The sequence below is a fragment of the Phacochoerus africanus genome, chromosome 2 (assembly GCF_016906955.1).
Source record: "Phacochoerus africanus isolate WHEZ1 chromosome 2, ROS_Pafr_v1, whole genome shotgun sequence".
NCBI lineage: Eukaryota > Metazoa > Chordata > Mammalia > Artiodactyla > Suidae > Phacochoerus > Phacochoerus africanus.
In genome coordinates this window covers 73,121,974-73,144,876 of record NC_062545.1, presented here as the reverse complement: position 1 = coordinate 73,144,876, position 22,903 = coordinate 73,121,974, and the positions used below count along the sequence as shown (strand labels likewise).

At 45.5% G+C, this 22,903-nt stretch overlaps 1 protein-coding gene across 3 annotated transcripts; it reads right to left on the bottom strand.

The window, feature by feature from the left end:
* Positions 1-8,614: 8,614 nt before the first annotated feature.
* On the bottom strand, positions 8,615-20,865 carry MTRES1 (mitochondrial transcription rescue factor 1). Of its 3 annotated transcripts, none has more exons than XM_047761878.1 (4): positions 20,477-20,865; positions 16,111-16,592; positions 13,925-13,997; positions 8,615-9,276 (listed from the first exon to the last, which is right to left on the bottom strand). In XM_047761878.1, exons 2-4 carry the CDS (start codon positions 16,578-16,580, stop codon positions 9,097-9,099), a joined length of 723 nt encoding a protein of 240 aa, XP_047617834.1. In that variant the 5' UTR covers positions 16,581-16,592; positions 20,477-20,865; the 3' UTR covers positions 8,615-9,096. The 3 variants fall into 3 exon arrangements, with proteins under 3 accessions (XP_047617834.1, XP_047617843.1, XP_047617853.1); XM_047761887.1 differs by having other exon boundaries at positions 20,783-20,865; XM_047761897.1 differs by having other exon boundaries at positions 20,656-20,776.
* Between the last annotated feature and the right edge of the window lie 2,038 nt (positions 20,866-22,903).

Sequence of the window (22,903 nt, the reverse complement as noted above, 5' to 3'; positions counted from 1 at the left end):
GACATGCAAAGGACTCTTTAAGGAAACTTCCAGAGGACTCTGAAATCTGCTGGCCAGTGGTGGGAAAGGAATAAACATTGAATCACCTGCTCGCTGTGATGGCAGAGTTGGGCCTATTGAATAGATAGCACATGTGCTGCTGGGAGCTGCACCTGGGTCACTGTCTCAGAAGCCCTGTGAGGTAAGTTCCCGAATTAAGCCTGTTAAGAAAGCTAAGGCCCCGAAGGGTGTGTGTGTGCTATCTTATTTAGTTCTCAAAAAGCCTCGGTGTCTTGGGCACTTCTGTTATCTGTGTTTTGTGCTAAGGAAGCCGAGAGAAGGTTTACCACCCAAGTTTGCACAACTGGCAATTGCAGTGCCAGTATCTGAACCCAGGTTTGTCTCTTTCTATTGCACAGTACTCGGAGATTCAGATCCCAAACCAATCACAAGTCAGTGGTGTCCTATGTCCCACATTCTCTAAGCCTCAGCTTGTTTTATCTTAGATATGGGGGTGCTGGTTCTACCATTGCCCTGGGTGAAGTACGTGTGGCAATTGTGGACAGCATGTTCTGCTAAGAGTCCGATTTTTTGAGATTGTGCAAGTAACTGCCATGAGTCAGATTCCTTAGGAGAGAGCCTGAGATGGGGATTCTTGTGCAATCAATTGAGGACCTTCTCCCAGGACAAGCAAGATGCGGCTAGGGAAGGCCGTAAGCAAGAGTTGGGTCTCTGCAGTCCAGCCCATGGCCATGCACTGGGAGGCCCTAGGATATGAATTGTGTGGCAGAACTAGTCCAGGTGAAGTGAAACAAAGGGCCAGTTTGGTCATTGGGGGTCTTCTCCAGGGGAAGCGGTGGCTGGCCTGCCAGGGTGGCTCCCTTTGATCCAGGGCAATACTCCAGAAGGGCCACTGCGAGTGGTTAGCTGGCTCTCTACAGCATGCAGATGGGTGCGCTGGTAAAGGGGACCTGGGTGGGACTCCGTCAACATCCAGCAGAACCACCTGAGGGCATGTTAGCCCAGGTTCTGGGGCCCCAGGCCCCAGAGGTTCTGAGTCAGTAGGACTGGGCTGGGGCCTAAGAATTTTGCATTTCTAATCAGTTCCCAGGTGATGCAGGTGCTGATGTCTGGGGGCTGAGGAACCACTGCACGACAGTAACTTCAAAAAATATGCTGTGTATGTCCCAGAAACTGAAGGCTTAGCACTTTCCTGATTATTAGATCTAAGCTGAAATAAGTGGTTTCCTGTTGTGTTCATAAAGCTGACTTCTTAATTGGTGGTAAACTAAATCATAGCTTTCAGGTCAATGGGAAGAGGTGAGTTTACAAATGCTTCCCTATCAGGGCTTAGGGTCACTGGCCAAATGTGGTGGCTTTTGCCAGTACATTTCTGCAGGGGGAGGCCTGCGCGTTGGTTCTATTTTAAGGAGTAAGAATTCGTTTATTCTAGAGTTTATAGTCCAGATGGTGAACTACGTCCTTAACAGAGGTTGAGAGTATGGAATGCTGCAGCTTCTCCTTCCAGAAGCTCCTGCAGTGTGGCAGCTGTGTATTCAGGAGTGACGGTGGGCCCCTCAATTACAGGGAGTTCTGTGTTTCATAAGCGCTCCCATTTTCTGAGCCCCTTTAGTGGGTCAGGAATGTGATGTGACATACATTATTTCATTTATTCCTCACAAAAACCCTGTGGGATAGATATTTTTATTCCATTATACAGATAAGGATGCTTCCAGAGGTTAAGTAGCTTGGTCAAGGTCATACGGCTGGCAGAGCTGGGGGTCTCTAATGATGGCTAGGCTGACTCCAAAGTTTGTACTTTTGCTTTCCATGCTGCCACTTGCATAGCTGTGTAGAGTAAATCTCTCCGTCTGTCTGCCTAGTGGTCCCTCACCATTTAACTTGGGGTTTTGCTGACTGTCCACAGTCTCTGAGCTTCTGGATCTGTCCCATTCAGACTATCTGACTCAGGAAACCTTTGAATGCCGTGGGAAATAGAACAAGGAATGCAGTGAGAATCATTTCTGCCTCTAAAGGAAGTTCATTCATTCAGCAGAAATATTTGTAACACCTGCTATCTCCTGGGCACTGCTCCATAACCTAACTAGTCCCAACCTCATTGTTTGGTAGGTAAGAAGCCTGTTTGAGCTCAGAGAGAAGGTTCTGACGGTAAATAGCACAAAACTTGATGTCTCTTGCCTTAAATTGATTTCCAAGTTGCACGTGGGTGTTAGCAGACTGAGGACCTTGGCTCCGCCCTGGTGCAGACAGCCGGGGCCATGGCAGGCAGGCAGGATCCTGACTCTCCTGTCTCTCACAGGCTGAAACACAGTTGCTGAGTAGCCTGCTATTTCTGAAGTGAGGTATTAAAACCATGTATCCTTGTATCTGACAAGCTGGAATCTCAGCAGTTCCAGGCATGATGAGGCATATACTTCAGCAATTATTAGGCCCCATGGTGATGGCTGCCTAGTCTTTAGGATAATAATACTGATCGTTCGAATCTAGAAAGTCGGCTATTATTATTGTAACCTCCCCTTTGACTTATCTGACTCAGAATCAAGAGTTAAGGGATTTCCCATAAAATCCTAAAGTAAATTGTCTTACGCATTCTGTGGGGAAATATCTAATATAAGTAACCTCTCCTGAGTGGGGTTTCACAAGTCAGCATTACCATTGCAGACCTTAAAACAGAAATGGCCCATTGTAGGAGTTCCCATTGCACCTCAGTAGGTTAAGGCACTGTCATTGCTGTGGTTCAGGTCACTGCTGTAGCATAGGTTTGATCCTCAGCCTGGGATATTCTGTATGCTGTGGGTATGACCAAAAAAAAAAAAAAAAAAACCATCAAGCATGTCTTTGAGGGGTTACCGTCATGGCTCAGTGGTTAACAAACCCGACTAGTAAACGTGAGACTGCAGGTTCAATCCCTGACCTTGCTCAGTGGGTTAAGGAGCCAACGTTGCTGTGAACTGCAGTATAGGTCACAGACTCGGCTTGGACTCCAAGTTACCATGGCTGTGGTATAGGTTGGCAGCCACAGCTCTGATTCAACCCCTAGCCTGGTAACTTCCATATGCTGTGGGTACGGCCCTAAAAATGGCAAAAAAAAAAAAAAAAAAAAAAATCATGTCTTTGAGAGGAACAGGAGAGTGGTAGTCCCAGAAAGCTGCGTCCAGTTTCAGCGCCCTGAAATTCCAAGCACGGGTTGGGTAATGGCAGCTACCAAAAGGCAGAAGCACAAGCTCGGGGGAGAACTTAGGAAGATTGTATGTCAGACTACTTCTCTTTACACCTGTATCATTAGACTGGCAAAAATGAGAAGCTGAGTTGCGGCAGGGCTGGCTGAGGCTATGTGTCTCCTGACACTTCGGGTGGCCCGGTGCAGCCTTCCCGGGCAGCAAGCAGCACTGTGCTTTGTGGTGAGGGCGTTGGGTGGGAGAAAGTCATTGGGAGAGTGGTGAGCAAAATGTGGTGGATGCACTTCGGTGTTGTTATGCAGCAGTGAGAAGCAATGGATTAGATGTACCTAGAGCGCCATGGATGGATCTGAGTGAAAAAAGACACAAAATGCAATATATATATAGTAATGCCATTTATGAAATTTAGAATATATGTGCACAAACAGCAAAACACATTTTAGGAGAGCGCATACAAACAAATAGATACACATTAAATACATTAGAATGATTGGCAAAAGTAAGGGAGGAGGACATGAAGAAATGTGTGAGAACAAGGGAAGAGAAAAAATAGCATGAAAGAACTTGGAGCTGTTCTGTGCCCAGGCATCTCCCAGTGGAAACTCTTGTGGGCACCTCCCCACTCCACCCAGCGGTGTGTTGGTGTGACGGCTGGCTCTCCAAGGGGAAAATCGATTCTGCTTCATGGTGTTTGCTGATTTCCAAGGTGAAAATCCTCCGACTGGAGCTGATTTCAAGCTACCCGTGTGACTCCCTGAAAGCTGTTGGAGAGATGCTTACATTCTGCTCTCCAGAGTCTGCTCAGGGGGAATTGATAGTTTCTTGAGAATGGTTGAGAATCGACCGACGATGTTGGTAGTAACTTTTTGAAAGCCAAAATATATACGACCAAGATAAGGCAGGAGTGTGTGTAGAGTGTCTTTTTACTTGCCTCACATACATTGCACACCCTTTGAGAAGGTTCTTCCAACATGAACTACCCTCCCAAAGGAAGTCTGCCTTCTTTTTTAGTTTCTTGAAAAGTGGTAGTTTCTAAAACCACCCCCCCCCCATCATTATGGACCAAATAAACTGTGGCTTAAGAATTTCCCAGAGTTCCCGTTGTGGCACAGTGGTTAACGAATCCAACTAGGAACCATGAGCTTGCGGGTTCGATCCCTGGCCTCGCTCAGTGGGTTAAGGATCTGGTGTTGCCATGAGCTGTGGGGTAGGTTGCAGACACAGCTCGGATCTGGCGTTGCTGTGGCTGTGGTGTAGGCCAGCAGTGACTGAGATGTATACTTCTCTTTATATAGATAGATATATACTTTTACAGATTTGCATTGTTTGCAAATATTTTCTCAGTCTCTATATTGTCTTTTCACTTTGTTTATAGTTTCCTTTGCTGTGCAAAAGCTTTAGGTCCCAAGCTTTTTTTATTTTTGCTTTTCTTTCTTTTGCCTTGGGACACCAATCTAAGAGAATATTTCTACAATTTATGTCAGGGAATATTTTATTTATGTTCTAAGTTTTATACTGTCATGTCTCATATTTGCCTTTTTTTAGGGCTGCACCCACGGCACGTGAAGGTTTCCAGGCTAGGGGTCTAGTCAGAGCTGTAGCGGCCAGCCTGCACCACAGCCATGCAGTGTGTGATCCAAGCTGCACCTGTGACCTACACCACAGCTCACTGCAACATGGGATCCTTAACCCACCAAGCAAGGCCAGGAATTGAACCTGCAACCTCATGGTTCCTAGTCGGATTCATTTCTGCTGTGCCATGACAGGAACTTCCACATGTCTTTAAGCCATTTTGAGTTTACTTTTGTGTATGGTGTCAGGATGTTCTAACTGCATTGATTTACATGTGGCTGTCCAGCTTTCCCAACACCATTTGCTGTCTTTTCTCCATTTTATATTCTTGCCTCCCTTGTCAAAGGTTAAATGACCGTGGAGTTCTCGTGTGGCTCAGTGGTAATGAACACGACTAATATCCATGAGGGCATGGGTTCGATCCCTGGCCCTGCTCAGTGGGTTAAGGATCTGGCATTGCTGTGGCTGTGGCTGTGGCATGGGCTGGCAACTTCAGCTCCAGTTTGACCCCTAGCCTGGAAACTTCCATATGTACAGGTGTGGCCCTAAAAAAGAAAAAAAAGAGATTAATTGACCATAAGCGCATGGGTTTAATTTGGGGGTCTTTCTTCTGTTCCATTGATCTATGTGTCAGTTTTTGTGCCAGTTCCATGCAGTTTTGATTACTGTAGCTTCGCAGTATTGCCTGAAGTATGCTTTGTTCTTTTTCCTTAGGATTGCTTTGGCAATTCTGGGTCTTTTATGGTTTCATATAAATTTTAGGATTATTTGTTCTAGTTCTGTGACAATGTCATATGGGTAATTTGATAGGGCTGACATTGAATCCATAGATAGCTTTTGGTAGTGTGGCCATTTTAACAATATTAACTCTTCCAATCTAAGAACATGGGCTTTCTATTTCCTTGAATTATTTTGTTTCCTTTATCAGTGCTTTCTAGTTCTCAGCATGTAAGTCTTTTTACCTCCTTGATTAGGTTTATTCCTGGGTAATTTTTTTTTGATGTGATTTTAAACAGGATTTTCTTATTTTCACTTTCTGATATTCCATTGCTAGTGTAAAAAAAATTCAACAGGTATCTGTGTTAGTCTTGTATCCTGCTACCTTGCTGAATTCATTTATCAGTTCCAATAGTTTTTATGTGGAGTATCATTCTATATCTGCATATAATGACAATTTTACCACTTCTCTTCTGATGTGAATACACTTTTTTTTTTTTTTTTTGGTCTGATTGCTGTGAAAGCCAGACCTGTTTAAAACAAACAAACAAACAAAAAACAACAAAAACTGTCACCTCATTAGAGCAGGGTGTCTTAGCCTCAGCACCACTGACATTTGGGGTCTGATCATCCTTTGTTGTGGGGACTATCTTACACTGTAGGATGTTTAGCAGCATTACTGGCCTCTACTCACTTGATGCCTGTCCCACCCCCTCAGTTATGACACAAAAATATCTCTAAACATTGCCAAATGTCCCTGGGGCTGGGGGTGGGGGGAGCAAAATCACGCCTAGTTGAGAAGCACATTAGAAACATCCAAAATCTTTTCTTTAATCTTTTCATCATGTTGGTCACATTCCCACTGAGAAGGCTTTGCCAGGATGGCATTATAAAGCAGCTGTCAGACTGAGTGAGCTGCAAGAGTTCCATAAATCTTTATGAATTGCTTTTGTTTCTGCAGTCTCATAAGTATGTTGCAAATTCCCTGTGCTGTAGACAACCGTGAAGGATCAGCTTTTGCCACATTCTATGATCAAACCCAAATGTCTTTCTTTTCTCTTTTGGCTGTGCCCGTGGCATGCAGAAGTTCCTGAACCAGGAATCAAACCCACACCACAGCAGTGACCTGAGCAACACAAGGGAACTCCCAGCTATCTTTTTTTCTCAACTTGATTTTTAAAACCAGAGAAGCCCAGGGAGTTCCTATGTGGCTCAATGGTTTAAGAATCCTGCAATGTCACTGCTGTGGCTGGGGTCACTGCTATGGCATGGGTTCGATTCCTAGCCTGGGAACTTCTACAGGCTGCGGGTGCAGCTTTAAATAAATATAAATTGAGAAGCCTAGAATGGGTTAAACCCCACCAGCTAAGCTGAGGTACTAATTATCAATAGAGCTTCCAGAAGCCTTTGAAATGGCCCTTCTTTCTTTCTGGCCACTATCAACTCATCTTGCTTCACACAACACATGTTAACTTTCTGCCTCTTTGGAAGACCTGATCCCCTCTGACCAGCGAGGAAACTGAGGCTCAGAGAGGTTAAGGCCAGACCAGGAAAACCAACTTGCAATGGGCAGGAAAGAGCCTAAAATCCCAAACCCCTGAAATACCACTAGGTCATGCTGTCCCTCACCATCCAAGCCTTCTTCAGCTTTCTATTACTTTTTGGAAGAGCAATCAAGAGAAGGGAGAACAGGGTGGGAGGGAAGAAGAGGAAGAAAGGCACAGAGAGGTGAAGGAAATGAGAAAAGGCATAGTCATTAGTATAATCTCCTAAGTTATAACTCGTAACTAACTCAGGTTAAAATTACACTGTTTTTACTAATGTAAAAGCCTAATTAACAAGTGGCAACACAGAAAAATTTCTTGTATAATAGTATCGACTGCATAGGATATATTATTTCTTCCTGAGAGCTTACTTAAGCTTTCAAATAAAAATCAATTTTCTTGAGTCTTCTGAAACCTGAGCTGATGGAAGGGACTCAAGACTCATAGCCCCAAATATCTCACTGCTTTGGGCTACAGAAGCTTCCCTTCTCTGTCAGTTAACCTGAATTCTCAAGAATTCTTGGAGGGCAAATAAAAGGACCCAAACACAACCAGTCTTTTTCACATGACACAATCTAGTAAGTCTCCTATTTGAGCTGACCCTTCCAGGGCTAGGAATCAGCTCCTGGGAAGGTACAAACCAATTTACTTATGCAGATGCCCTTTTCGTAGATGGTGTGTATTACATGTGTTTCCCTTCTATTACTATTCTATATTTTTAATCCCTTTTATAATACTTTGAGAGTTAGAATTGGTCTCTGATTCTTTATTCGCTTCAATGATAAAATCTGTGTATTTTCTACTTTCATCTGAAAAGTAAATCCTCAGCTTAAACCAGGGAGAGTCATCACAGTCTTTCTGTAAAGGGTCAACGTAAACAACGTAAACATATTTAAGGCTTTGTGGGTACATAAGGTCTCTGTCGCATATCCCTCTTTTACCCTTTAAAAATGTAAAAACCATTTCTAACTTAGGGGCCATACAAAAGGCTTCCGACTGCCTTAGTCTATCAAACCCATACCCCAAACAACTGTTTTCTTCTTTGGCCATACCCATGGCACGTGGAAATTCCTGGGCCAGGGATCAAACCTGCACTACAACAGCAGCCCAAGCTGCTGCAGTGACAATGCTGGCTCTTTAAACTGCTGTGGAAAAAGGGAACTCCCTAAAAAATTAATTTTAAATGGGCCCTGGAGTTCCGCTGTGATGCAATGGCATCAGCCGTATCTTGGGAGTGCTGGGACGCAAGTTCGATCCCCAGCCCAGCACAGTGGGTTAAGGATCCAGCATTGCCACAGCTTCAGCTTAGGCCGCAACTGTTTATACCGTGGCGAGGCCAAAGGAGAAAGAAAAAAAAATCCCTCAAAATGAGTCCATGGCTACTCTGAAACAGTGCAAAATTAAAATAAGAGGTATAGAGTCTAATTTTGTGATGTTCAACGTGATAGTCACTAGCCATGTGACTAGCCAGTGGTGCCACTAGCTGTGGCCTAGGTCACAACTATGGCTCAGATCTGAACCCTGGCCCTGGAACTCCACATGCCACGGGGCAGCCAAAAAAAATTTAAAAATAAATAAATAAATAAATGGACCCTAAGCAGCTCATTTCAAATTAGTTGGAACGACTTTACTATTCAAACTTCTAGAGACAGACTGAAGGGAATGAAGGCCAGAGGAGGAAGGCACCTCCCAACGGGCTCCCCTAAGGAGATGAAGGAGAACTTGCTTAGCTGGCTTCTGCCTTAAGAAGCCTGAAGCCAAGGAAGCTGGCTGACAGGGATAAATGCAGGTTTATTTCACCCTGCCCCCGAGGCAGTCAATGCGGGAAACGGCAGGCTGGTCAGGAGAACCCTCCCTGGGTTTAGTTCATCCAGCAGTCATCTCTCTCATGCTCATCAAGTCCAGGGGGGACATCCAGGCCAAGGAAGCGTCTCCAAGATCCAAGATATGGATCCCAGCTTCCACAAAATGGCTCAGCAGACTCCACAAATCATAGGTGAACTTTAATGAACAAGTCCTCTTTTTAATCTGGGCCCTTCCCCACCACTAGAAAGCAGCTTTATCACTTTTAAAAAGCAATCCATTTATTTGGGCATACTCTTTTTAGGCAGTTTTAACTTTTTCCACCGCCGTAACACCACTCTGTATTTCTCACTGTCAGTCTTCTCTTCAAGCACTTTCTTCAGGAGAATCCGCATCACTGTCTCTGTTTCTGCTGCTTTATCATTTTCAATGAGAAGATCCAATGTATCTCCCACTTTTACCTGAAAAGCAAAAGAAAACAGAGCCTTCCTTATGTTTTCGGAAATGCAGAGCAATGCAAACAGCCCTGCTTTGCGTCTTCACGAGGTGACCAGCACCTGGGGGGCAGGTGACTCCTCTGTAGCCCTCACTTATCCCAGGTGCCTCCAGGTGAAAGGGCCTCCCTCTCTGCAAAGGCACCACAGACCCATGTGGCTCAGTATGGGCCAGTGTCCCTCCTTCAGACCAAGACAGCTGGCTGCCTGGGAATGGGCCCTGGGTGTGGCTGCAATACTTACCTCTACTGCAGGACTGAAGGAAACACCTAACGGAGGCATTTATTCTGATCAATGGCAAAAAACAAAGGAAGCAGGGTACAGTCCTAGAGAGTATGTGCACAGTAATTGCTATGCATTGAGAAGACAGTTTTCAGTGTCAGGCTTTCACTGATTTCAACCGGATGAGCTACATACCAGGGACAGGGCACAAAACTATGCTGGAAATTAGTCAAGGTAGAACAACAGCCACTGTATCTCTTAAATAAATGGAAGTGAAGAAACTGCTTTTCCAGCACTGGCTGACCCCAGTGATGCCACAGCATCAAGGAGGGGCAGCACTTAACACACAAGGATGGGATGCTACAGAAAAGAGGGTTGAGTGGAAAGCTGACTTGATCGTTTAAAAGGACTGAGGTCAATCCCCTTCTGGTCCAGATGGGAGCTCTGGGTTGAGTGCATGCAGGGTTGAGTCCCATCAGTGCTGCCAAGGTGCAAGACACCTGGTCTTGGCAGCTCAGGATCCCAGCGGATCTTGCCCAGCAACTCAGGAAGGAGCTAAACCAAGCCAGATGCCCTAGGCTTCTTCCACTAGAACACAAGCAAGGATGACCAGAGGTCCTCTGAGACGCCTCACCACTGCTTCCAGGTCAGGGGTGGGGAAGGGGTGAAGAGACAGGACAGGAGCACCTGGAATGGAAAGATCCCCATGTGGGGCCATGGACTCTAAATGGGCACATGTGCCTGTTTAAGAGCTGGCTGGAGAGAAGTTCCCGTTGTGGCGCAGTGGAAACGAATCCGACTAGGAACAATGAGGTTGCAAATTCGATCCCTGGCCTCACTCAGTGGGTTAAGGATCTGGCATTGCTGTGACCTGTGGTCTGACGAGGCTTGAATCCTGTGTTGCTGCAGCTGTAGCTCTGATTCGACCCCTAACTTGGGAACCTCCATATGCCGAGGGTATCGCCCTAAAAAGTAAAAAAAAAACAAAAAAAAACAAAACCTGGGAGTTCCCGTCGTGGCGCAGTGGTTAACGAATCCGACTAGGAACCATGAGGTTGCGGGTTCGGTCCCTGCCCTTGCTCAGTGGGTTAACGATCCAGCGTTGCCGTGAGCTGTGGTGTAGGTTGCAGACGCGGCTCGGATCCCGCGTTGCTGTGGCTCTGGCGTAGGCCGGTGGCTACAGCTCCGATTCGACCCCTAGCCTGGGAACCTCCATATGCCGCAGAGTGGCCCAAAGAAATAGCAAAAAGACAAAAAAAAAAAAAGCTTAGTGGAATTTTCTGTTTAAGAGGCATGGTACAGGAGATCCTGTTGTGGTGCAACAGGATTGGCAGCATCTTAGGAGCCCTGGGATGCAGGTTTGATCCCTGGCCCAACACAGTGGGTTAAGGATCCGTTGCTGCTGCAGCTGCGGCTTAGGTCACAACTATGGCTCAGATCTGATCCCTGGACCAGGAATTCCATATGCTACAGGGTGGCCAAAAAAGAGGGGTTAAGGAAAAAAGAGAAGCATGGTACAAATTCTTATGTTTACCATGTTTTCCAATGAATACTCTCTGAGGCAGTCATAACTTTAGCCTTTCAGAACATCTGTACCTCATGAGGGCAAGCCATCCACCCAAGGCCTGGGAAGGCCCAATACTTAGTCCATGATGTGGGAACACGCCTGCTCACCACGAAGCCACACTGGTCAATGCAGTCAGGGGGCTGGATGTAAAACTCACACAGGGGGAGTTCCCGTCGTGGCACAGTGGTTAATGAATCTGACTAGGAACCATGAGGTTGCGGGTTCGGGCCCTGCCCTTGCTCAGTGGGTTAATGATCCGGCGTTGCCGTGAGCTGTGGTGTAGGTTGCAGACGCGGCTCGGATCCTGCGTTGCTGTGCCTCTGGCGTAGGCCGGTGGCTACAGCTCTGATTCGACCCCTAGCCTGGGAACCTCCATATGCCGAGGGAGAGGCCCAAGAAATAGCAAAAAGACAAAAACAAACAAACAAACAAAAAAAAACCTTACACAGGGGCCGACTCTAAATCATTAACTTTTTCCTCCTGGGCTGAGAAGCAGAAAGCCCACAACACAGCTAGGGATGAGGACTGTTTCTCCTCGTGGGTTTGAAGGATGACCCTGGCATCATCTTGGCCAGAGGTAGGCCGGGGTTGGGGAGACGGGTCTGTCCTCCTGAGTTCTGAGAGGTTCAATTTTTTGGAAAAATGACCATGCAGTCCAACTCTATGGACATTTAAAATCAACGTCTAGAAATACAAGGCTTGGGAATTCTGCTTTACCTTTTTTGGCATGACTTTGTATCATTAAAATTCAATTTTTAATACATAATACACAAGATGCAAAAGGTATACAAGTATACACAGAGGAAAGGGAACCCTTCTTGTGTATCCTATCATAGATATATGTGCGGCGTCTGCCCTGTAAGAGAAGAACGGATGGCTTTGGTGGCTTACTTCCAGGGCAGAGAATAGGGAAGCAATGAGCCCCCTTTACCCAGCCAATCCCAGGCAGAGGGGAGTTTAGGAAGGCTTCCATGCCCATACTTCGCGCCACACACCCTCTATTTAAGACAACAGTTACCCAGTGCCTACAGCACTCTGGGACCCAGCTGGTTTGCACCTCACAGAAAAAGCTGCAGCTGCAGGCAGCCAGGTTAGAGCTGCAGCACCAGACCTGTGCCTGACCAGCAGCCATGCACAGGCCTCAGGGAACAGGCCGTGGAAGGGGAGGTGCTCTTTATTCCCTGCGAGGCCCTGTCCTTTCTGCTGTGGGAGACGGCACAGTAGACACAAAGCAAAACTAGCTGGGATTAGGGGCTGTTCCAAGTATCTACATTTCCAATCTCCCCTTAGCTGCAGTTACTATGGCTACCAGGCCTCCTAGTAACAAGGCAGCTCAGTGTTAATACTAGCCCCTTCCTTTGCTGACCCTCAGGAGAAATCTGGAAGGCGGCCAAGACAACAGAACACCCAAGGCAGAATGAAGAAGCAGCAATTAGGCGGCAGTTAACAATATCTCAAAGCAGACGGAGAAAAATAGACTTGTGGTGTCTGCAAATGAGGCCCTGGCACAGAGGTATCGTGCACTGAGAATGGGTGTTGCCTGGAACACTGGCGAGAAGGGGGCTGGTAAGCAGGAAAAAGCACCTAAGGGAGAAGAAGGAGATGATCTCCAGATGCATGTCTGCAGTGCCTACTTCCTGCAGCTCACCCAGCAAGGAATGACACCTGCAATCTAAACCTACCAGGTCAGGTGCCATCAGAGGGATCTGGGCCTTGTGACTTGGCAGCCAAGACAAGCACTGGGGACCCCCCCCACCCCGCCCCCATCCACTTAGCCACAGGCACCATTCTGAACCTGGGGACTCTGGCGGCCTCAGTGCTCACCCAGGTCCATGGCTGATGCTCACCAACCCTATACCCCAGGGCAATAGGATGCAGCTCAGATCCTCCAACCCTAGGGGGGTTTTGAAATATCAGAGAAGCTAAAATAAAAACAACTTTCAAAAATGTGTCTAACTTCCTGGAAACATTTGTCCCCTGTTAGATTATATGTTAGTCTGTGTCTTCCAAACTTTTTAAGGGTCTCTGTCATACACTTTAAAAAGTTTTTTAAACTTTTACTATCATTATTGTTTTTTTCTAATTATGGAAGTGAAACATACTTGTAAAAAATTTAGGACATAAAATGCATGGAGAAAATATAACCCACAAGGCTCCACTCAAAGATAACATTAGTAATAGGAATATTTTAATTTTCAACATATGTATTTTTATAAAAATGCATTAAAAAATACGTATCTATAATTTATTGTAATGACACTGGGTACTAGAAATACATTTTCTCATAACACTTATGAGTGAGTCTCTCACTTAACAATAGTACTGATATGAAGCTGTCAGGAAATACGGAACCTTCTTTTTGTGGCTGCGCACTGAGTAGGGCATCCAGCAGGTACTGGGGGTGGGGAGGGACTGCTGGGCTACAGAGACACATCTGCTCAGCTAACAGTAGGCCAAAGAAACCTCTACATGGATCAAATGTTTCTTTTTAGCTTGCTTGTGATTTCATAGGGGCTAACACTAATGACTTAGAAATTTAATCAATAGATTTTTTTTTAGCCAATTATCATAGTGACTTGTGGTTAAAATTTAAAGAAAAAGGGAAAGCTTTATCTCAAAGCTGCAAAGAGCAAGTGGTCTGTGTGACTGAAGGTGGCTAGTGATTCTATGTAACTGGGCTGAGGGAGGCCTTGGAGGGAGAAAGGCAGACATATGCGAGGAGCCACTGGCGCTCCTAGGAAGAAGCCCGAGGGGAAATTGGGGGAGGCATTAATTGAGTACTGGCAGAGCAACAGACAAAAATATCTGGCTGTCAAAGCCTCTCACCGTTCTGCTTTTCTTCCACAATTTTTCCCCATTCAGCCTGAGTTCACCTTTGTAGAATGCATCTTCCACTTTGCTTAAAAAAAAAAAAAAAAAAGTCAAAGTGCTTCAAAATAGAAATATATTCAAAACAACTCCATAATTTTGAGAAAAATACCTGCTGTTAGTAATGCTTATTCTGACAATGACAAGCCTCCCCACAAAATCCCCATTCTGGGCGCTGGGAAAGTAGACGGTAGATGCCACGTAGATGCCAGCTGCTGTAAAGACCTGCAGGACCAGTGGGCAGGTAACCGGCACTCTGCTGGGGCTTCCAGGTGGGCTGGCAAGCTGCAGACAAAAGTGCCCTTTCATCTTAATGCTCTGACTCCAAGCAACTGAAATCTGGGGTTCTGCCTAGTAAAATGAATTACTAACAGTTACTACTCTGAGCGACAGTGAAGCCCCTTACAAGCGTGCCAGATTGTAGAGAACATTCATGTCGCGATCAGGTTACTAGGGGCTCAGAGTCATCTGCATGGCTCTTTTAAGCTTAATGGATTCAAAAAATTAAACTATGCCATTAAATGAGGACATAAAGGTACAACTAACACAGAGGAATCATTCTTAATTCATACCACAGTTCTTACTGTGCACGTAGTACGCACGCAGCGATTGCTAAAGGCATGGATGAACAATGAGGCTCACTATTCTTATATAATCAGTTTAGCAGAGAAATGAGAATATTAAATATTAATTAAATATTAACACTTAAGGAGTTCCCGTCGTGGTGCAGTGGTTAACGAATCCAACTAGGAACCATGAGGTTGCGGGTTCGGTCCCTGCCCTTGCTCAGTGGGTTAAGGATCCGGTGTTGCTGTGAGCTGTGGTGTAGGTTGCAGACATGGCTCGGATCCCGAGTTGCTGTGGCTCTGGCGTAGGCCAGTGGCTACAGCTCCGATTGGACCCCTAGCCTGGGAACCTCCATGTGCCACGGGAGCGGCCCAAGAAATAGCAAAAAGACAAAAAAAAAGAAAGAAAGTTATACTTAATATCTCTGTGCACTATAAACGAACACACATGGCATTTTCATCATAGCTAACATTTACTGAGTACCTACTATGTGCCATACACTATTATAAATGCTTTAGATACTCATCTCATTTGAGCCATCATTTCCTAAAGCTTGTTCTGTTACCCCATTTTACAGATGAGGAAACTGCAGAGGTTTTCAGTTCCCACCCAGAACCAGGATTCAAACCCCAGTAGTCTGGCTACGGAGCCTGAATTTTTTTTTTTTTTTAGAGCAGCACCTGCAGCATATGGAAGTTCCCAGGATTAGGGGTGGAATCAGAGCTGAAGCCACTGGCCTACGCCACAGTGGCAGCAATGCCAGATCCGAGCCCAGTCTTCCACCTATACCACAGCTCATGGCAAGGCTGGATCCTTAACCCACTGAGCAAGGCCAGGGATTGAACCCAAGTCCTCATGGATACCAGTCAGGTTCATTTACCGCCGCTGAGCCACAAGGAAACTTCCCCAGAGCCTGCGGTCTTAACCGCCACTGCTTCTGTTGATTCTGTTCTTCTCACGATACAGCATTTGTGAAACCCAGTGCATTCTACGCTTGCTATATACATCTAACATGGTGATTCCTTTTTCCCCTCAAGAAGCTGTTTTTAAACCAGTGGTTCATCTTACAGTCAAGGGACTATGGTACATGGAACCACTTGACTTCTGTGGGAATTAGTTTTCTCATTTATAGAATGAAATAACTGAAACAGGCTCCTATGGGGTTTTTTCACATCTATGGTGACTCTTTATCATAATATGGGCCGCGTCATTGGTAATGCTGCTTTATATTTTTCCCCCTTTCTTTTCAGGGCTGCACCTGTGGCATATGAAGTTCCCCAGCTAGGTATCGAATCGGAGCTGCAGCTGATAGCCTACACCACAGCCACAGCCTTACAGAATCCAAGCCACATTTGCAACCTATGCCACAGCTTTTCGCAATGCCAGATCCTTAACCCAGGGATAACTCAGGGATAATGCTGGATCCTTTTCCCTGAGTGAGGCCAGGGATTGAACGTGCATCCTCATGGATACTAGTCAGGTTCTTAACCTGGTAAGCCACAATGGGAACTCCTGGTAATGCTGCTTTAAAATAACCAAAATGATGAGTGATTCTGTAATAAGCCACACATGCTTACTTTCTTCCAATATCTAGGCCTGTCTTCAGGATGACATCATACCGAAAAGACGGTACTACTTTGTCCAGGTCTTTGTAGTCTTTCACTATGCTGGGGTCGTCCTCCAGCTCCTCCTCCTGCTCACTCATCTCGTTATGATCACTCCCTTCATCAGAGTCTCCTTCATCTTCTACTTTTTGCAGAGCCTTTTCAGCAGACTTTTTAGAGTTTATATTACTTTTGAATCTTGTTGAAAATGGGAAAATATATTCTGGAGATATTAAAAGCCCTGGGAATCTCAGTGAGAAAATGTTATAGAAAAGAGTTTTATAATTTGATGCATTTAACTTGGTACTAGAAAAACAGATGTATCGGTTCAAGGATGCACAGCGCTTGTGTGAAGGTGTCCCTCGTAGCGCTCCACAGAGTCCGATCCAGGCCTCTGGCTTTCTTAAAACGCTGCTGGGCAATCGGACACTAGTCATAGCCATGGCGTATGTGACCTGAAACAGACCATAACTCAGTTTTATTTCATAAGTGAAGTATCCTGGCATTCTTACAACACAAACCATACACCCTGTGAACACTCTACATCCAGGACTGTACTTATGCTCCCTCCTACAAAAGGCCGCGTTGGTCCGCATGGACCAAGGGCCACACACTACATCAGGTGAGTCTTCTAGGTGTAATTAACATGCTTTGCTCACAGGGGGGTCCTGAAGGGCGAACTAGACACTAACACGAGTGAAAACATTGGTTCTTCTCTTCTGCATCACCCAAATTAGCATGGGTACTGACTGCGAATGAAAAACAGTAACAATAGTTCTCAATGATTTACTTTAAAAAAAGAAAAATCTCCCAGTGAGAAAGACTGTTTTCCTGACATACGTTACATCTTTACCTTGACTTTGCCAAAGACACCCAATCATGACTTTATAAAACCCAGAGTCAATCTCTAAACTTTATTTCTACCTCTAACTCCACCAAATCATAGTTAGGAATGAGCAAATGGGACAGATCTGCATTTTACCTCCTTTTACCTCTTCCTCCCACTGTTAACAGAGGCCATTAGCTAGCAGAGAAGGAAGGGGCCTGGAGACCCTCAAACTAGACATTTGTTTGCTGAGGCTCAGAGGTGCTGACAGGCCACAGAGCAATCAATTCTTTCACTAGCTCAAAAGTGGCAGAAACCATTTTACTATGATGGTGGCAGACCTCCCCATGTACCTCAGGATGGTTTGGGATGATCTAGTAATGGAAGAAGGGTTGCCACATGGTCAAAAATCCTACTCCACAGACCTACCAGCCGCTCTTCAACCAGAGCAGGAGTGGTGCTGCGGTTCCTTCTATTTCTTTCGAAAAAAGCATTATACTACCAAAGGGAAAAAAAAAAGTTTCTGTCCTTTGAGCAAGGCCTCGTCCTCATCTAGGCTCCACACAAGATCCACCCTCCCCTGCCCACAGTCACCAGGCCCCTTTTCAAACTCACCCTGCACAATGCTCCGTGTCTTCTGTACCATCCCTAGCTCTCAAACTAAGAGCAGGAACGTGGCCCATTCCTCACCCCCACCCCCAATCTGCTCATCACATATAAAAACCAGAGAGTACTTGCAGATTCACCTTCTAGAAATGAAGAGGGCATCCTATCCATTGCCACATCCACGCCCTCGCTCATTTACCTGCTTATGCCAAGTGGCCAGCTAAGCCCAGATATAAAACACATAGTCCTTGTCCTCAAGAACTACCATTTAAGTGGAACATGGGCAATAAACCCAGCCATCAGAAAACAAAAGTGAAAGCTGAGTTCCAGAGGAGGCTAGACCCTGCCCAGGCTGGAGCCCAGAGCAAGGAGGCCTGAGCAGTTCTGACAGCAACAGTGGCCTGAAACTGAGCTTTGGGGAAACACCATGTTATTATAGTAATTTTTTGCTTTCTAATGGCCTGTTTCCATCAGCAAGCTGTTATTTCTTATTTCGAATAAACCAACCTAATCAACAAACATTCTCCTAACCCCACCCCCACCCCAGCTACCTTTATTCTGCTCCTCTTTACAACAAAACTCAAAATGCTGTCTGTATTTTCCTCAATGCCTCTCATTTTCTAAATCCAAAAGGTCACGTTAGTCCTCGTCTTATCTGATTTCTCAGCAGCACAGGAAACAACTCACCACTCCCGCTTCTTCCAGGACAGCTCCCTCTTGGTTTTCCTACCTAACCCGCTGCTGCTTCTCAAGCCTCCTTTGCTGCCTCCTTCTCCTCCCTGACATCTTAATATTGGAGAATCCCAGAGCTTAGCCTCTGGTCCTCCTCTACATTCACTTCATCCAGCTCAGCTCCATCAGTCAGTTCTGCTAATTACGTATCAAGACACCAGATATTTCCATGGCTTTAATACCACCCTAATCCATATCCCCATTCCAGACCTGCCTCCCAAATCCCAGACTTGTATACCTGAGGACAAGAGATAATACAGCAGGTCTGAGAGTGTGATTCTTAGACAGGTCTGCCTGCCAGGCTGGCCCTTGCCTGGTATCTGGGAACTTGGATTTCTGGAGGGTTCTTGCCATTCCCAGAACCAACAGGATTGACTTACTGTACCTAAACTGCCCGCACAATTGGATTTATGCTGAATACCTGCTTTCCTTCTGGGAGTCTGGGATTTTGGAACATTGTAGGTACAAGGTGCCTGTGTGGTTAAATTCCAATCAATATCATAAGCATTGAGTCTCTAATGAGCTTTCCTGACAGACCAACATTTCACTTATTGTCACAATTCTTGCTGGAAGAATGAAGCATGTCCTGTGTGCTTCACTGGGAGGGGACACTTGGAAGACTGCACCCGGTTCACTCCAGACTTTGTCCCATGCATCTTCTCCCTTACATATTGTGCTTTGCATCTTTTTGCTGTAATCAGTCATGGCCATGACCCACAGCTGAGTTCTGTTGAGTCTTCCTAGTGAAATCAATGAACCAAGGGGCAGTCTTGGAGACACAGATACAATATCCAAGTGGCTATTCAACATCTCCATCTGAGTGCATAACAGGCACCTCAAACTTAATTTGTCCAAAAACAAACTCCTGATACATCCCAACCCAAACCTGCTCTACCTGCAGCCTTCCCCATCTCAGTTAATTGTAACTCTACCTTCCTAGTTCCCGAGGGCAAAAGCTTCCGGTCACTCCTGACTCTTCTCTTTCCACCCAGATCCATTATATTAGGAAATGATGTTAGCTTATCTCCAAAACATGGCTGTTATCCCATCACTTGTCACCATTTCCACTGCTACCAGATTCAGGCCCTCATCTATCACCAGCATTACTAAAAGGCCCCCTGCAGTCTATTCTCCATAGAACAGTCAAAGTGAGTCTTTTAATTTATAGTATGCCATTCCTTCCCTCAAAACCCTAAAAAAACACTTGGAAAAGCAAAATCCCTACCTTGGCCTACAGGCCCTGTGCAATCTGGCCCCTCATCACCTCCTGCCTCCCTTGCTCACTCAGCTCCTTCCCAATGATCCTCAAACACAACAGGTACACTTCTGGGGATTCTTTGTTCCAACTTCGAGAGAACACTGTTAGCCCAGCTACCTGTGGATAACTCATTTTCACCTCCATAAAGTCTACTCACTCTAACTCCATTTAACAGGCATCTTGCCCTCCCAATTTCCCCTTACTCTGTTCTGCTTTCTCTCACCACAGCACTTACTACCTACTATCATATTATACATTTTATGGGAGTTTTGTTTTTTGATGTCTCTTCTACTAGAATATAACCTGTTTGCCTGTGTCAATCCCAAGTGCCCAGAACAGTGCTGGGCATGTGGTAAATGCTTCATTAAATACTGTGAAATGAAAGTACACCAGAAGAACCAGTGCACTAGAATGAAGAACAAAGATGGGCCTGGGTTGAAGGGAAAGAGGCTACATCTCCAAGGGGCTTCCAGATCAAAGTGTGGACTTGACCCAGAAAGCATGAGAGTTCTAGAAAGATTTTAAGTAGAGAAGTGATCCCATAGGAGTGCCTTTTAAAAGATTTCTTTGGTGGCAGCGTGAACCTAAAAGGGGATGGATAATCGTGGCAGGAAACCTGAATGAGGTTTTGAGATCTTCAAGACAGATATAAAGTCTGTGAAATAAACGAAGGCTGTTAAAAAAAAAAAAAGTAACGAGTGGAGCGCGAAGGCAACGCTGTCCGTGACCTGCGGGACATGTGGAATCTCTCCACGTTCTTAAGCCTAACTACTCTGTGTGGCGAACCTGATCTAACTGCTTTTAGGTCAACTGCAATTAAAAATCCTGTCTTCTCCTAGAGACCTCGGAGAGTGACGAAATGCTGAGACAAGGTCGGGTTCCCCTTGCTCCCTCCCTACACCCCTCGGGCTGCGCACCTTCCCAGGTCCTCAAGGTCAAGGGAAACAGGACACCAGAGTCCTCGAGCTCACGGTCTGTGTCTGCAGCAAGCAGGTGCTGCCGGGCCCGGGGCAGATCGCCTCTGCCCACCGGGTTCCCACGGACCGGAGCCACCGGAGCGGCCCGACCTGGCCAGGATAGGACGCGAGAGACTCACGCGGAGACCTGACGGCGCAGGGAGAGGACAGGAGAACGCCACGCCCGTATTTGCCACGTGCGCGCGGTGAAGCAATAGAAGGGGGCGCGGGCCGGGGGTACTGCACGCCCGGCCGGGGCGCAGTTACCTGCACGTCACCGCCGCTCCTCCCACCCGGTCTCCCACCAAGGCCGAGACCGCCGGCCTCCAGGCCCCTCCCTGGCCTCGCCCCGCCCCTTCCGTCGGCGCCGGCGCAGTGAGAGCGGGCTGGGCGGGGCACTCAGGCGCGGCGTCGGCGGCGCAGCGACCTCTGCTGGAAGACGCGGCCGGGCGGACTGGGCCGGGAGGGCAGCCCCGAGGACAGACACGTCTCTGAGCCGAGCCGGAAGCCTGCGCCTGGTGGTTACACATGGTTGAAGAGAGCTTTATTTTTCTTAATTAGTTGACTTATTTTTCATTTAGGATAGTTGATGTATAACATTATATAAGTTACAGGTGTATAATATAGAGATTTGTAATTTTTAAAGGTGGTACTCCTCTTAGAGTTATAAAATATTTGCTATATTCCCCATATTGAACAATATTATCTTTGTAGCTTATTTTTTGTGCCTCTTAATCCCCTACCCTTAGAATGCCCCGCCCCCTTCTCTCTCCCCAAAAGTAGCTACTAGTTTTTTGGCTATAGCTGAGCGTCTGTTTCTTTTTCGTTATATTCACTAGTTGTATTATTTTAGATTCCACATATAAGTGATAACATTGAGTATTTGTCTTTCTCTGTCCAGCTTCCCGACCAACCCCTCCCCCGCCTCACCAACATTTTTTTGTGGTCTTTTTGCTGATAGCCCTTCTGAGAGGTCTGAGGTGATATCTCACTGTGGTTTTGATTTGCATTTCCCTGATGATTAGCGATGATGAGGATCTTTTCTTGTGCCTGTTGGTATCTGTATTTCCTCTTTTAAAAATTTCTATTCAGTTCTGCCTAATTTTTAATCTGGTTGGTGCTTGGTTTTTGTTTTCGTTTTTGTGTTGTCGAGTTTGGTGAGCTGTTTATGTCAGATGGATATTAACCCCTTAGCAGTCATCATTTGCAATTTTTTTCTCCCATTTGGTAGGTTGTCTTTTCATTTTGTTGATGGTTTCCTTTGCTGTGAAAAAGCTTTTCAGTTTAATTGGATCCTTTTTGTTTATTTTTGCTTTTAATTTCCTTTGTTTCAGAGAAGGATCCAAAAAATTTTTGCTATGATTTATGTTGAAGAGTGTTTTACATTTAGGGCTTTAATCCATTTTGAGTGTATTTTTGTATGTGGTCTTAGAAAATGTTCTAATTTCATTCTTTTACATGTAGTTGTCCAGTTTTCCCAGCACCACTCAGTGAAGAGACTTTTTCTCCATTGTATATTCTTGCTTCCTTTGTCATAGATTAGTTGACCATTGGTGCATGGGTTTATTTTTGGCACAAGAGCTTATTTTAATGCTGTGGGCCTTGGATTTTTCTGTGATCACCAACCTCTGTGAACATCTTTGAGTTATAGATATTGTCTCCAGAAAAATGCACACACCCACCAGAATTTTCTGACAATAAAAGGGAAGTTCAGAACATATTTTCAAGAACTAAGAGATCACCTTACCAGTCAGTCAGTGGGTGATTAGATGACAAGACAAAACAAACAAAACCCAACTCTGAAAATACTGCCTTTTCGTGGTGTGAAAAGATGAGCCAGAAATTAAAGGAAGAGCTTCCAAGGGACAATCTGTTTCAAGAGGATTCATACATGTTCACATTATTGCTTATAGGGATACATGCTCTGTTAAATTATGTGTTTCTTTTTCTTGTTTTCAGAGCATCCGCCTTCCTTTTCCTGTCCTATACACCAGGTCTGCATTGCATCTGCTTTCATTTTGCTGCTTCCCGCAGAGGCTGCTTGATTGCATTTGTGCAATAAGAAAAGGCAGTTACAAATTATATCAAGTGCTGAAGTAATAGAACTTCATGTATTATATCAATTCAGTTTATACTGTTGACATTTTCCACAGGTAATACACAGTTGCATTTACTAGTTTAAGTTGTTTGTAAAAGACTACAACTATATCATTAAATCCACCAGTAATAGAAGTTAATCAGCATTATTATAAACAGGAAAATTTCTGTATGATTACATGTGATTATGGTAGGAGATAAAGGAATACAGTGCTGGAGTTCCTGTTCCCTTAGCGGGTTAAGAACCCAACTAGTATCCGTGATGATTTGGGTTTGATCCCTGGCCTTGCT